Here is a 16,367-nt window from a genome sequence, read left to right on the forward strand (position 1 = left end):
AAACTTGAGTTTTGATCTTAGTCACTTTTCTTGAGAGCATCGCACCCTGTATTTGTGAGGAAATAATGGACGACGATATGGTGAAATCTGGGGTATAGAAAGAAAAAATGAAAACAACAACCACTGGAACCACCGCTTATATTGGGTCAAGCGTTTTCCAAAATAATCTTCAATGATGGGCTTTTGAAAGCAGAGAAAAGAAAACTCTAAGGAGCTTTAGGTCGGAGAGAATAGGAGTAGAGTCCTCTTAAAGGAAAAAGGGTAAGATTAAGGATTATGGAAAGTTGACTCAAGCTACTCTGTATGAGAGCTGGGAGCTAAGAGTTTTGATTGTCACATCGTAAATTACCTGAAAATATGTTTATAGCTTTTCTGTAAGCTCAGAAGCGATACAATTTGTGTACTATCCAGGGCTGAGAGAAAGAGGGTTTGGACCGAATCCTCTGTTTTGCCTGATAGAACTTTTTGTTCATGATCAGAGGTCAAAACGTAGGAAGATTACATAAAGAGAAAAAATAAGATAACCTAACCGAGTTCTGCAGCCGCTGTGTCCTGGGAACTAGGGATATCGAGTTCTTAGAAATCATTAGAGGAAATTTGCATAACTCTACGTCGTGCATTGTGCTTCTAAACTTCATTCCCTTGATGTTTTTCCGTCGGCCAGTTCTCTTTTTTTCTAAAATGTAAGTTGCAATCACGATTAGAATCGTATAAAAACGGTATTCAAGCGACCAGTGACGGAAAAAAAGCAGAATTCACGCCGGTACACGAACTTTGCCGAAGGGAGACACTTTAGGAGCTCGGCTCATGGTAATCTGTCACTTTTACTTTCCAGTTTTATTTCACAGTAAAAATATACGTATTCACTTAACTGCTTGTGATGAGAAACATGTACAGATTTGTTACAATGATAGATCTATGTCATAAGAATCCTCAAACAGTTTGACCATAAGTGCAGTGGGGGATATGTTTTTGTTTCCGTTTATAATTTTGTGCAGGTGGGTACGCCGCCATGATTTCTCGGAAAAGGAGCGAGATGAAACACTTTGCTATCATTCAACCGACTATCGCGTTATATCAAAGCCAATCCTTAAATCAAATTTTAAATTTAAGATTTTAAGCGGAATAGTTCAAATTAAGTTGACGCCTAACCACTCGACCTCGTAGTTTGAGGAAGAAGATCGCAACGTCACGTTGCCCATCGGCTCATGTTATTGCATCGTGAGACAAACAATGTATTTTTGTGATTCACCTCGATGAACAGCCGCAGTCTTATTCAATGTGTCAGTTCTTAGTTATTTCTTATCTGTTCTAAATGTTGCGAAATATAATAAATCCGCTTTGCAGTGTATCTCATACTTCTGATACACCTCCAATTCGCGTGAAAGACTCACATGGTCTCATAACAAAACACTGCATGATTATTCCATTCTGTGGTGGACGACTTCTGATCTTAAAACTTGTGTCAAGGGTTTGGCCTTTGAGGGTAATTAAAATACAAAGCGAGAAGAATGCACCTAAATTAAAGGTGATAAATACTGTTTTCTCAGAAAGAGGACATCGGCGTAATTACATGTTTAATTTATTGCAAACATTGCGGAACAAAAATATATTGTGGGCGTTCAGTAACGCAATAATGTTAGGGAAAATCGCCTCCCTGTCAAGGCAGTAAAATATATATACAGATTGTAATTCTACCATAAGTAATGGTAAAGACTTCGTATCGTCCGATTCGGTCTGCAATCATACGGGTACCGTAATTTCCGGTCGTTTACCCGCGGGTAATCTGTTGATTTTGCATTAATAATAACAAAAATTAATAACAAAATCGGAGTGGCGGGAGTCTGATTTGTTTGTCACGAGTATGACTACAGACCGAATCGAGCGACGCAAAGTCTTATTACCAATTAATAATAAAAATTACAATTTTCGAGAGAAAAAAAGAAGCCAAGTCTTTTTAAAGTTTTATTTAGTTGATTTAAATAACAACTTTGAATGTGATTGGCTTATCGAACTGTTCTATAACAACTCTACAAGTGAATTAGTGGAAAATAGGAGTTTTTTAAACCAATCACAATCGAAGAAATTGTAATTTTTATGATTAGTTCGCGAACTTAACGCAAATGTTCGAAAAGAAGTGATTATAATAATGTAATATTCAAGTTGAAGTAGCGTGAGTTATGGAAGACTTGTAAGGAAGATGATGCAAGCCCCAGAGCATGGAATTGCTGAAATCTGGTTATTGTTCTCGTTATTTTTGGTATGATCTTTGGTACAATTGCTGACGACCAGTAGTGTCAAAATGAAGTTTCACCCGGCCGTCGCCATGGGAAAATACAAGTAGAACCTGTGTCAAGTTCTTGAATGTTTAAAACACTCTCCACTTTCTCGTCTCCATCCACTCTCAAATTGTACCCAGTAATCTCCTCTTCGACATTTTCAGGATCACTGTCTGCATGTCGACTTCCTTGTTCTCGCTCGTTTCGCCTTCAGACGAGATCGAACTGACTTTTTGCGCAGATATCTTTGGCTGTCGCTGGTAAATCATCTCTAACGTTTACATATAGTTAACCACAAGCTTTTATTGTATCTGGTGGCTTCCAAAGAATCCGTCAAATCTATTTGAGTTTCGTTGTTGTGCTCAAAGTTAATCTGTTAAGCTAGTGGCGTGATCTTTCTGCGTTCATGAAGCAGTTTTCAAGTCGGTCAAATATTTTTCGACTGTTTTCGTTTCAAAAAAGCTTCTTGAAGTGTAGCAATGTTTACCTAGAAAATAGGCCATCGGGAAAAATATGTTCCAAGTTAATTGAAGTAAAAATGAATATTTGATGTCGTAAACAGAGTAAGGCAACAACAAATGGCCAGAAACGACAAATTATCCTACAGCTAATGTAACTATCAACATCATCATCAGGTCGAGCTTGTTCGGTATTCCATGACACGCTTTCTCCACCTTTCTCTGTCTTCCATTGCAATTGGTAGATCTTTAATTCTGCGTCCTGTGTCATCCATCAGTTAGTCAATGTGGGTCTTTTTCGGGCGTCCTCTCGGCTGATGTCCATGTGTTGGCTTCCAGAGAAATACATCCCCTGCTAGTTCTTCTTTACTGCGCCAACAATGTCCTGCGAATTTCATCCTTTGTTGCTGTAGCGATTTACTGATTGGCGGGATGTGGCCGTAGAGCTCTACATTTGTGGGGTGGTCCTTCCATGATCTGTTTAAGGCAGCGCGTAGCATTCTAGTGTATGCTCAATCGATTTTCTTTTCCAGATGTGAGACTGAGCCATATAAAAGGACGGTTTCCACTGCTGCTCGAAAGAAGTTTCTCTTCAGGTTGTCTGGGAGGTTTGATTTCCATATCTTGTCAAGTTCATTTAGAGCATCCCACGCCTTTCCTAGTCTGATGTTAACATCATGTTCGGTAGAGGCGATGTAGCTTCCCAGGTATTTAAAATCTTCCACTTGCTTTATCTTCTCACCATTGAGACTCTTCATCCCTTCTGACGCATCTTGATTGAAGCAGATGAACTCTGTTTTATCTGCATCGAGGTAGAGCCCTATCTCCTTTGCTGTTCTTTCAATGCTGTGCAGCAGGAATGTAGCATCTTTTAGGACGTAAGCCAGCACTGCTGAGTCGTCAGCATAGTCTGCATCTAAAAAAAAGGTAAAAGAAGGTAAAAAAAAGAAAAAAAAGGTAAAAAATAAAGGTAAAGACAAAAAAGGTACGAGGAGCATATCGTCAAAAACGAAAGAAAATACAAAATTTTATGAAAGGAAAATTTATATGTACAATATCATCCATTGCGTGGCTGATAAGTGTACATCTGCTTTACACAAAGTGTTAACTATGATCACAGGAGGTAACCATTTCTGGGAAATTGTATTTTCCTTTGAATTGATAACGATTGCCGCTGTGGAAAGCTAGGAAATGTTGCTACTCGATTGACTAATATTTATACCTAGCTTTTGCATTCAGATTTTGTGGGCTTTTTTTTTTTTCAGTCGGGTATTGTATATCTCTGTCATTTCCTCAAGCTTTCCTTCCCCACTACTCAATAATCAATTTCTGTGAAATTTTGAAAAAAAAAATGGATTACTTTAAGATTCATAATTTGCTTTGCGCCTCCATCGATTCAATTTTACTTGGGGGAACTGGACACGTTTCTCCCTTTTTGTGTTTAGTGATTAAAGCAGTGGATATAGCTCGTGAAAAAAAAGCTCGTCATTGGGAATCGGCATATACATTCAGTGAAAGAGGACGATAACCATGGCGGTAAGCGTTCAGTTGTTGCAATTAATGTACACAGAGAAAAAAAGTAACTTTGATAACTGCAGTTGAGATAACATTTTTTTCCACAAATGACACGTGCTAATTTTTCAAGAGACTGTATCTGTAATGGTGTATGTATCCCTCACTCAGTCACACTGAAGGCACCTTCTTTCGCGCAAGTCTAACGAAAGGAAACTAGTTAGCGAAGTGCCAACATTAGGAGCGATGTACCTTGGAAATAGTGTTTCCATTGTTCGTATTTGTTGTTTATCAGTTGCATATGTGATAATTTTGAATAGCTTGAACCATGAAAAAATGTTCGTACAGTGGCGAATACGAAAGGATGAGCAGAAACCTTCCTGCAGCAGTATTGCATTTTTGATCAATCAGGAGACAGTCCTCTTTCAGCTCTCTTGTTTTGTCAGTTTGCCGGCTTTCTTTACCTTTTATCGCTATTTTGATTTGCAGTCGTGGAGTGAATACCAGACTGAAAGTGAAGAAGAAGCTTTAGCCAAGGCAATGGAACTTTCGCTTATGGAAGATAAAAAATCGTCAAGAAAAGCGGTGAGTACAACTGTTGAACATGCAGTATTACTTCCACATTATTTTATAGGCCAAAGTTCACTCTACTATCTTTGGGGTTGTTCCCTGCATTTTGTGAAATGGTGCAAAGTTAATTGTTATAGGAAAGATGTGCCGGAGTTATTTACCTAAACGAATGTCAAATTTTTACTGACCAGCCTAAATAAGGTTTTGCGGTTGCAAAACTTGATGTTTAGGAGTATTGGCAGAATTGATCATTAGGGCTATCCTTATCCACGGTCTTATTTAAAACTGCAAAAGGAGAAACACCATTTCTCATGCTGAGGGGGCCAGAGTGCAGATGGATTAAGGCTCCCCTAGGTATATCACCGCCTTAAATTTATTTATTTTTAATCAATCTTTGAGTCTTGAGTTACCAAAGGCTGTTGAAGATCAGAGGGATAATACTTGTGTGGCTGTGTTTGTGTTGACAGGAGTTCCCGATTCAGATCGGTGAAGAGACACCAGATGGCAGACTATCATCGAGAGAAGCCCCCTCGCCATCATCCTCTACTTATCACAGACAAGGCTGTAAGCTCAGAGGCGATACAATTTATCTGCTTTCCAAGGCTGAGAGAAAGAGGGTTGAAACTGAATCCTCTGTTTTGGTTTTTATCTTTCAGTTTCATTTCACAGTAAAAAAAAATACGAATTTACTCAACTGCTTGTGATTGGAAACATGTTCAAAGTTGTTGCAATGATAGATCTATGTCATAAGAATCGTAAAACAGTTTGGACAAAAGTGCAGTGGAGGATATGTTTTTGTTTCCTTATGATTACAGACAGGACGATACAAAGTCTTATGACCAATTAATTATAAAAATTGCAATTTCCGAGAAAAGAGGAGTAGCCAATTTTATTTGGTTGATTTAAACTACATCTTTGAATGTGACTGGTTGATTTAAAATACAACTTTGAAAGTAATTGGTTGAGTTAAACTACAACTTTGAATGTGATTCGCCTATCGCCTATCGAACTGTCCGATAACAAATTGAATCTGGTGACTTCCATAGAAGTCGTTAACATTATTTGAGTTTCGTTGCTGTGCTCATTGTTTCCCGAGCCACTCGCTGCTACACTAGTACTAGCGAATTTCTCAAGAGAAAAGGAATTTCATGCTGTAGATACCATGTAATTTGATCTTCGCTATTTAAAAGTCGTTTGAAATAAGTATGACGCTGACCGCGTGTTAAAATTCCATAGAGTTGCCCAAAGTTCAATACTTTAAACTAATTTGAATGTGGGTTCAGACCATCAAGTTTCCACTGCTTTTCGACTAACTCCATTTTGTGTTCAATGCATTCTTGAATAATTTAATATTTCTAATTTTCTGTCTTTAGTGTATAGCAGAGGAGAGAGTTTGGTATCGGGAGTTGATCCTCACAGTGGCCTTGGTCAGAAAATGGCGGTAGGCTTGAACTGGCTATAATTTGTTTCATTCGAAGAAATTTTTGCTTGTGGCAGAAAAAAAATATCTGGAATTTCAAAAAGCAGTTTCGAATCTCTAGTAAGGCAAAGCGATATGGGAATTTTATGAAGCGGTTGTGTCTTTGTGATCCCTCAGTGTGGTTGACTGGTAATGAAAGCCGAAAAACCAATAATTGTTAGTTCTTACGTGTGCTGAAAGAATGAACATCAAGCCATCCTCAGTCTTCCGGCATTCTTAGCGTCACAAGAAGCAGTCTTGGCGTTATGATATATGTGTCTCGTTCAGTTGATTATCATCAGTTTCTTTTTTGGTATGATCCAGCTATTTTCAACGTCAGCCGTTTATTTGTATATCCTTTTTCGATGTTTGATAAAATGTCGTGGACAGGAATACCTGAGAAATAAGTTTCTTTATATTGAATTGTTTACGCTTTGTACCTACTGACAGGAATTCCAGAAAGAGAGCGGTGAACTGAGAACAGGTAGGACACCTTTATCGCCCCGACATAGCTCGTCATTGTCACAGTCACGTGGAAGGAAGACCCAGCAAATGCAAAGGGATCCCACAAGTATTCAAAGTAATTTTATCAGCTTAATTTTATTGAGAACTATGTTTACCAAAACTGGTTGGGTTGACAGTTACTATCATATTCTAAACTAGATGGAAGCTTTTATTGTGGTGGAAATCTTTGGGTAACCTGTGGGAAAGTTTTTCTTCACACTAAAAGTCTAAGTGTGCGCACTGGAATTGAATCGTTGCAATATTGCCCTCTGTCATAGTGACAGTTAAAAGTCAATTTTCCTTTCATCATTCTGAGATGTGGGCATGAATTTTTCCCTAACTTTTAAAAGTTAACTTTATGTCCCAGCCGTAATTTTTATGAAAATGCATTCAGTCACGTCATGGCAATTGATTGTACAGTAGGTTAGCAACACATTCCAATGGCGAGACAAACTAACTTTATTCATTCCCTAGGGGCTGTTTCTCAGAGGACTGGTGATAAAACTGCAAGAGCGATCCCTCTCTGTCTTCCTAACAATTATCAGTGGGATTCTAAGGCTCGTCAATGTGTTAAAACCAATGAAATTCGTTCTTCATTGTGTGTAGTTGAAGAGGCACTTGAGGAGCTGAGGACAGTCAGAGGTATAGGCCCATGCTTTGTCCTGAGAACAGGAAATAAAAAATTATGTGTAGTAGATTTCCAGTTCAGATACACTGTTGTCATGCGTAATGAAATAAATGATGGCCAGTGTCATGTAGACGACTTTCATAACTTTGTGGCCTAACTAGTGCTATCCTTCCATGTGAATGTAAGCCAGGCCAGGCCTCGTCACTATGAATGGAATGAATTTAGTACCAGTTTAAATTAAGACTCAAGGGGCTTACTCAAATGAAAGAGGTCTATTTTATTAAGTAAAGTAATACTGTAAGCTCAGTAGGTCGCTAGTTCTTTAAAAAATCAATCACAAAACCTCACGACTAAACGAAAAAATGAAAAAAAAAAAAACCAGAGAAAACGTAACGAAAGGAAAAGGAGAAAATACGCAAAAACTGTTGAGAGGTTTACCATTGACTTGCATGAAGACTTAAAGCGAATCAGGCTGCGCCCTATTTGAATTTTTAAGGGAACAATTTCACTGTTATGACAGAAAGTCTAGAAAAAAAAGTTGAAACAAGAGCTACCATGTGCGTGTCTGTATATTGTATATTTCACTTCAATCTGAATTTGAAGCCTAATGTGGTATAGTAAGTTTTGATAGACGGCAATCAAATTAATCTTTTCACCTTGCTCTGTATAACAGGCCCAGTGTGCACCGTTGCTGTCGCTGGTCCTTTACGGAAAGGAAAGTCTTACATTTTGAGTGAGGCTTTTGATCAACCAGGGGTATTCCCTCTTGGACACGAATTTGATCCGGAGACCATGGGAATCTGGATGTGGATCGTGCCAGAGAAATATAAGGTGCGAAACTTAGAATTGAGAAATTTATTTACTATAAGCCACAGTATATAAGAGATCGAATATCCTGTACTGTATATCAAATGAAGTGACTCACAAGTCTATTTTGCTTGAATACGAGTCATATTTTTCCTTGTAAGCACCCTTGATGTTCATAAGGTGGAAGATCAGACGTTTTAAGAGGTTTTTTTTTATCTGCAATGATGACAATTAGCATTCAGCGCGTATTAGCAAAGTTGTTATCTTTTTCTCATGACTGTGTGCACTATAAACCTGTTGAAGTCCGAAAGCTCTGAAACATTAAAGAGTGCTACAGATTAAGGTGATATATGGCATCACTCCCTTTCTCTCCTTTTTTAGAATTGATATACAACTGTTCTCGATAGAAATGTGGAGTGAAAGTGATATCTAAAATACTTTAAATCTGATTTAAAGTATTTTAGATATCACTTTCACTCCACGAGAACAGTTGTATATCAATTCTAAAAAGGGAGAGAAAGAGAGTGATGCCATATATCACCTTAATCTGTAGCACTCTTTAATGTTTCAGCTCTGTGTTTTATTACTCATTGTTACACTCGACGGTTCCGCTAGCGTGTTTCAAATAACAAAAATGGGCAAAAATGAATGACTGCATTTTTGGGTTGCGTCACGGTAAAATTTTACCCGATCCTCCTATAAGGCTATGTGATATTCTCATGACCCTCTTCATCTTAAATGGCTGTAAATATTCTATATGCCCCCTTTATACTCATTTGGTGACTACTGATCCTCAATCCGTTCCCACTGAAAACTGTGTGATACCCAAAAATTCAGCACCCATCCCCCGTGCGAAATAAATGAATAATGAATAGTGACTGGTCTCTTACCTGATTTAGGACTTATATGGCCAGGAAGTCACAGTGGTGCTGTTGGATTCAGAGGGTGTTGACGCTGCTTTCAGTGAAGGTCGTGACGACAATCAGATATTTACTTTAACCGTTCTGTTGGCTTCCGTGCTCATTTATAACTCAAGTGGTGTTCCCACAAGGAGTGATCTCGATAGTCTGTAGTATCCTTACCATATCAAGCATAGTAGTTTGTTGTAACATGGCCTCAACGGTTCCTATTAGTATGCGCTCTTCACGGTCCTTTTTTCTCTCGTCCATAACCTAAGGATCAATGGGTGTTAATAAATACATGGTAATCCTGTTAGCGAAAGAATTGTTACATGACAGGACGGAAAATACGTGCACTGTAAGTACCTCCCGTTGTCCCATACAAAGCCTTAGAAAACTTTTCTAAGGCTTTATATGGGACAACGGGAGGTACTTACAGTGCACGCGTTTTCCGTCCTGTCATGCAGTGCACGATTCATGGAAGCACGGGTTCGGATCTTGAATTTTTTTCAGGTTTCCTTTCAGCAATTGTTTTAATGGAAGCTTATTTGCCAAGACTGTTTTTCACTCTGCATATCAAATGATATCATAAATTTCGATTCATTACATGAATAATAGAGGAATAATAATAAAGGAATACTTGACGCAAGACGAAACGTAGAGATGAAGAGATTGAAAGGTGAAAATGTTCAAATTTTGATTTGGGCTCTTTACGGATTACGACAAATAAAATATGACTTTGATTACTTCAGTCCCAATCAATACTCCTGGATTTTCTTTAAAGTCAATTTAGCTTTATCTCAAAGCTGTCTGAACGAATCCATGCAAGATCTAACTGGAAAGAGACTGATAAGAAAAAAGAAGAAGAGTTCTTACACAGAACGTTTCCTTTCTTTATTTGGTTGCTGAGAGATGTAGCGCTCTCCATTCCAAGCGACTGTGGAGACATCAAGGATTACTTCTTGAAAAAGGTTAAAATCCAAAACAAGGTCAAGACGCCGTCTCAAAAGGTCGCAAATGGAGGGGGATACTAAAGCCAAATAAATGATTTTTTACACAGGTCTTCCATCAGGACGCTTCCCGAAGTAGGAGTGAAAATGGTGATTATGTACCAGATGTAGCCAAGGACATCTTGAGGTTCTTTCCTGGTTTTGAAGCGTTTGCCCTATCCCCTCCCTCAACTGATCTAAATGTGTTAAAAAATCTTAACACGAAGAAGGATCAATTACAGCCTCAATTTTTGAGTGAATTAGAGCAGATTAAGAAAAGGATAAAGTCCATGCTGGTCCCAAAACACAGCTGCACTGAAGGAGAGCTTATAACTGGGGAAGGTACGTGCTTTCGCCTTAACCCAAATTCTTTTGGTGCCAATAATACCCATTCCTATCCTACCATTACTCCCTTTCACGACGTTATGTAATAATTTAAGAAAAAACCTTGTCAGATTGTGCAAACTTAAAGGAGCATCTCATTACTGAATGCTGAGTACTAAGTGTTTTTCATTGCATAGGTCTTGCCGCCCTGATCACCCCATACGTTTATGCCATCAACACTCCTGGTGTTGTTCCAAATGTACAGGACGAGTGGGATCTGCTTGTACAAAACAAGTGCTCAGACACCAGAAAGAAATGTCAACTGAAATATAACGAGCTTATGGCCTTAAAAGCCCTACAACTGCCATGTGATAATGCTGAGATACGTTGGTGTCACAACTCTGCAATGGAGAAAGCTGAAGAACTGTTCAAGGCGGAAATGTCTGGCATTTCAATTACCACGGTGGAGAAGCATCTGAGGCAACTGAAGGTGACACTCTTAAGCAGTAGATAAGATACTTATTTTCAAAGGCCATTTCTTTTGCGTTCTCCACAAAGATGGTCCGTAAGTCTCTGACTTGAAAGGCTGCTTCCAACAGTAAAATCGTTGCTGAAGGTAGCAAGCTGATACAACATCAGTAATTGATAGTTTACGCAAAGGGACTAGTCTAATGTCATCAGCCGCAGGGACTTGTTGTAGAGACTTTTCTGGCAACCAGTGCTTTTATTCTCCTAGTAAGCCGATTGTGAATTTATCATTCACTCGTTAAAGAAAGCAAGATATTAATTTTGTTCAAAAGAAAGAGCTATCCTCTAAGTTCCTTCGCAATTTAATCTCTTTTAGGTTGGTTGATGATATTATCTTCGATTGAATTCTTTTTTCTTTCTATAAATTTCATTTTTAGAGTTTTTTCGAGAAAAGGTTGAACGAATTGAAGACTAAGAATTCAAGGTTAACAAGACAATTTTGTGATGATCTCCTGTTACAACTAAAAACAAAACACCTAGATCCGGTCATTGAGCAGCTTCAAGGAAGAGAAGATGCGAAATTATCATTCGATGACATCTTGAGCGTTTACAGGCATATCAAAGATGACTATGAGGCAGAATCAAGGGGTGCTAAAGATGCCATTGCTGAGGCGTTCTCCGACTTTCATCGCGTAAGACGTCATAATTGTATTCTGATCGTTCTCCATATATTTAAAATTGATCCTGAGTTTATATGTTAAACAGAGAAATTTCCTCTGGTCACCAGTTATTTTCAAATGGATGGGCTTGACAAATGATGTCCTGAACATGTTTGGCTTGTGATTAAAATTCCTTAGAAATTCTCACGATATTTTCATACTTACAGATACTAGCTGAGGATGCAAAACACAACCGTGATAAGCTGAAACAACTGAAAGATTTTGACCAAAGAGCTGCAAAGGAAATAGTAGCAGAAGCTTTCATAGAGCGAAAAAGGAGACAGGTTGAGGTACGTTGTACACACACGTTTGTATTATGACATTGTCGTGGGAGAAAATTTGAAATGTAGCGGTGAAGGGGGTTGGATACATACATACAAAAGCAGTACGTTTCCATGACACTAAAATCTGAATAGGTACCAATCTTGCTTTTAAGTTTATTCTTGAGGTCTGCTGGTTTGCCTTGTCGTAGTGTATTCATGACTCGAAAGATAAGACATCCAAAACTGCCTACTTTGTGCTATGTTTTTCAGGAAGACAAAGCTGGTTTACTGCAAGAAAATCGAGCAATGGAAAAGGAGGTATTCATCTTTGCTACATTTTCTGGTTCCCTTGTGGAAGATGGAAGAAAACAAACAATGTCACAACCTACAAAAAAATGCACCCTCCCCATTTTCACTTTCAATTTTGGATAATAACAACACACCTTTTCCTCCCTAATGAAATAGTCTCACTTTATCTTTGCATAGTAATGAAGGGGTGAATTGCGCACAGAGCAAAGTTTTTCAACCCTTTTAAGTTAAGCTATATTTTTTTGTTGTTGTTGTTCTCGTTGTGCGCTCAGAAATACGATAGTCTTTGTTTTTGTTCTGTTAAGACGCAGATGCTGATTGACAGATCAGAAAAAGAGAGAGCTGGAATGCAAGTGCAAAAGGAAGAAATGATGAAAAAGGAGCGCGAACAATTGCAGAATATGAAGCAGGCAGGCCTGGTAGATGCCCAGGAGCAAAGAGAAGCCTACATCAAAGAAAACCAGGCCATTGGTGAGGAACACATGGAAATGATGAAGAACATTTTAGAAATGATCGCTGCAAACCAAAGGGAGAACAAGCAGCTTCTTGAACAAATGAAGACACTTTCACCTGAAGAGTTCAAAGAGTCAGTGAAGGAGCTAGAAAGAAGGCAATCAGAAAGTGTAAATGCGCTCCTGATGAAAATGGAAGCTCGTGTGGGTGGCATAAAATCAAGCGGCGGGGAAGACTTTAACACCACAACAAAAGACGAAGAATGTGCTAAAAAGGAGGAGGATTTGCTAGGCATGATGACTTCGAGGGCACAAACCGCTGGGGATCTACACCAAAGGTTGGTAGAAAATGAAAGAGATCAAAGTGATCTCAGAACGGGTGAAATGTTGAAAAAAGTTCTCAAGTTCATCGAAGATGTTGCACCCGTGGTTGGCAAAGTAGCAGCTCTTCATCCAACATGTTCACCTTATGCTATGCCAGTGGCCTCAGCCGTGAAAAGCATCGCCCAAGCTATGCAGTCTCTTGACTGCAGTATCATGTAACTATTGTCTCTAGGAGATTTCTTTTGCGGTAACAGAACGTGGGCTAGAAGCTAAATGTTACGAAACTGTGTTTGGGATTTCATTAAAGTAACCAGTGACCATTATATAGAATTTACAGGGAAGAGAACAGCAGTACGTTCTTTTAGGGTCTTGCAAAAAAAAAAATTAATGAAGTAGATTGCGTCTTCTTTCCTGCAAAAATATAAATACATTAAGCCGTGTAACAGCTAACTTTGAGGGTAATCTGCAATCTTGGTATAAGTTCCAAGGCGCGCATTACTTTCATTCTTAAAAAAGTAGAATAAAAAGAAAAAAAAGTTTCGAAAACTCTTTGAATCTTTAAAATTCCAGCGTAGCTCTTCAACTCGTTAGTCTTTCATCTGTGCACTTATTTCATTTCTATGGGAAGGGAATCTTTTCTTTACCAGATATCTTTTAAGAAGGACTTTCAAATTCTCTCTATTATTTCCCTTGCCTGTTGAAGTTTAAATTCTATTTAGAGAGGAAACTTATGGCTGCCGGTTTGTCTGGCATCTGTGTCACAAACGGCTCTCAAAGTAGCAGATCTCGGCAAAAGCTTATGCAAAACCTCACGATACTCTGTTTCTCTTGGTGCTGAGTTTATGAAAGACTGAAATGTCATGTTAAATCGCTAAGTACGCAATTTGTCAGTTCTGTTCGTACGACTTTATCGGTGACCTGTAAGCACTAAGTAGGGTCCCTAAAAAGGCTAATGATTACAAAAATTCGAATATTTCCCAACTTCATTTTGACATGCAACGCCCAAAAGCAAACGTTGTCAAAAATGTTTAACCACCACGTCAAAACCAGCGAACGAAGGTAAATATAAGATGGTGAGAAAAAGAGGAAAATTAAACACATGAAACGCTTTAACTTCACACAGAGTTTAATTAGGGGACTTTTTTTTAAAGCCTCTTTTAAACTATATTTTTTATCATAAACTCATCAAATATTCGTTTATCTTATGGCAAGTTTGGCACAAAAGCTCTCAAGCCAAGGTGCGATTACTATTAACTGATGTGACATGTGGTAGTAATAATTTACCATATTCAAACAGATGAACCAATCAAACTCACCTTAAGGAATGCTTTGTCCTTGTTTTATTGATAAATCCAAATTTCTCACAATTCTACTTGTCCAGCTGTTATCGACCAAAAATAAACTGAATTGTTCAAATTGATGATAAAAGCATGAAACTTTGCCAAAACTCTTATGACTTTACGACTAACATTTTCTGATACAGGGCCAATCCAAATTAACTTCTGGAGACTAGAACCACGCATGTCAAAAATTCGCTAACATGGAAGCGAGGCTGAGAATTAAAAAATCCTCTTAAACGACATTGCTTGGGGAAATTTGCGACAAGAGCCGTCAAACGTAACCACCGAGTCATTTTCTATCCATTCGTATTCATCTTATGTCATCACGGTACTATCTTCTTTGACATGTATCATAATGTTTGGGTTCCCTGTGGTTAAACATTAAATATACCTGTTTACATTATTTTCTGAATCACGATTGGTAAAACTTGTTTATCTTAGAAACATAAAGCTTATGTCTTTGCTTGATTTGGCATTCTCTTTTGTTACTTTAATAAAATTAACCATCTATTATAAATAAGCTTTGGTTAACAGATTTGGGATGCCCGTGGTAAATTGTTCAGCTACACTTCTCTGAACGGCGCTTTAGGTGAAATTTTAAAATGTTTTTCTATCTAACCAAAATTCAACAAACGATTGATGCAATGCCAAATCTTAGTCGACCTGCTCTAGTCGTTAGTGAAACCGTTGTAAATATTTATGGCTGTAAGAAGTTGCCGCCACAGTTGCACAAACCAGTGTATGCCAAAGTAGCCTTTAAGCACTTGCATCGTCTTCTACATGAGGCTCTGCATCCGCATCGAATGAGTTGGTGACAAGATTCCTTTGTTTGCGGTAGAGATTTCCAGAATGGTGACCATGAGTTGTTGAGCTGCTGCTTAAAGGCTTTAACACAGTGGCACCAGCGATTCTTGAAGTATCAGCTTGTGATAAGACAAGAAAAGGACAAATTCTAATCGACACTGATTCCGGGATTTACAAAAAGATAAGCCATAATCATGAAATCGAAGCTAGATAAAGAATTCCAAGTAGGAAAATTACAGAGTGAAATAGGAGATACTGCAGTACGATATGTATTTTGTACTCTCTACTTTCAATAACGGTCGCAAATGAGCGTTTTATAGGAAGATTGTTAGAAACTCGTGCAAAAAAAAACATTTTCTCGAAATGAAAGTCGCTATCAAATCATGGAATGATATTCCGAATATTCTGAGTTTATCATCTGGTTTCGAGTGCACGTGACTGTGAAGTTTAACGAAATCGCAGCGCCCATTTGAATACTTTAAATCTTTTATATTTAAACATTTCTAATTTGTTTTGATTCATAATTTAGCAAAAAAAAAGAAAAAAATGGTTTTGAAGACTTTCAATTCCGAGTGCTGACACCGAATGCTTCCAGATTGTTTATGTTGTCGTGATACGCAATGTTCTGACGCAATATGTCGCACATTGCATTTTTTTTTTTGCTTTGGCCATTAGCTAGTTTCTCTCTTTTTCAATGAGAAACATTAAACAGAATCAGAGCCACAAAGGACAATCAACCCAAAACTATTGCAAACCACAGACACAATGAGGTACCGGGCAAACCTTTTTGAAGATTCCTCCGTAAAATTCAACCGTTGACGAACAGTTCGGAAGATTAGCTTTGGTAAATGCAATATACTAAATGTATAAGTATTCAAAAGACCTTTTCGTTAGGAGAAATTGGTGTTACCAATGCAACTATACTTTGAGAATACAACTTTTTGCTGTTTCAAACCTCATCCTATTAAACTCGACCCAATCTTCTGGTAAGCCATGGCATCTAATAGTTTGATCGTGGGTTACTTTGATTGGATATTAATCTTGAGAGTTTGGAATTAATTATCCTAATTAAGAAGCTGGGCGCTACCGTGGTCGTTACTTTCATGACAGTTACCCTCAAACTGCCAGTTTATGCAGGATAAGCCATTGCCATTTTAAATATTCGTTTCCCAATGCCCAACCGACTTATTATTTTGAAAAAGCAAAATGATTAGTGCAAACCTGCAGTGCATATCTCGATGCAAGTTATCATTGTTTCC

The 16,367-nt window shown here is 38.1% G+C and overlaps 1 protein-coding gene across 2 annotated transcripts; it reads left to right on the top strand.

Moving 5' to 3' along the window:
* The first annotated feature begins 626 nt into the window (after positions 1–626).
* Positions 627–13,474, top strand: LOC131782750 (guanylate-binding protein 6-like). 2 transcript variants are annotated; one of them, XM_059099489.2, is made up of 16 exons: positions 627–810; positions 4,183–4,273; positions 4,739–4,834; positions 5,287–5,383; positions 6,193–6,260; positions 6,729–6,858; positions 7,257–7,424; positions 8,084–8,241; positions 9,117–9,289; positions 9,910–10,087; positions 10,177–10,447; positions 10,627–10,919; positions 11,335–11,589; positions 11,784–11,906; positions 12,150–12,197; positions 12,494–13,474. In XM_059099489.2, the coding sequence occupies exons 2-16, from the start codon at positions 4,268–4,270 to the stop codon at positions 13,181–13,183; spliced, it is 2,754 nt and encodes a 917-aa protein (XP_058955472.2). In that variant the 5' UTR covers positions 627–810; positions 4,183–4,267; the 3' UTR covers positions 13,184–13,474. The 2 variants fall into 2 exon arrangements, with proteins under 2 accessions (XP_058955472.2, XP_066020439.1); XM_066164342.1 differs by lacking the exon at positions 627–810 and adding an exon at positions 844–3,444.
* Positions 13,475–16,367: the final 2,893 nt, after the last annotated feature.

The sequence above is a fragment of the Pocillopora verrucosa genome, chromosome 3 (assembly GCF_036669915.1).
Source record: "Pocillopora verrucosa isolate sample1 chromosome 3, ASM3666991v2, whole genome shotgun sequence".
Lineage (NCBI taxonomy): Eukaryota > Metazoa > Cnidaria > Anthozoa > Scleractinia > Pocilloporidae > Pocillopora > Pocillopora verrucosa.

What these genes read in the sequence shown, in the direction of transcription:
- LOC131782750 (XM_059099489.2), top strand. An exon ending in AGGATTACTTCTTGAAAAAG is followed by an intron (nt 10,088 to 10,176) that starts GTTAAAATCCAA and finishes TTTTTTACACAG; the next exon opens with GTCTTCCATCAGGACGCTTC. An exon ending in AGAGCTTATAACTGGGGAAG is followed by an intron (nt 10,448 to 10,626) that starts GTACGTGCTTTC and finishes TTCATTGCATAG; the next exon opens with GTCTTGCCGCCCTGATCACC.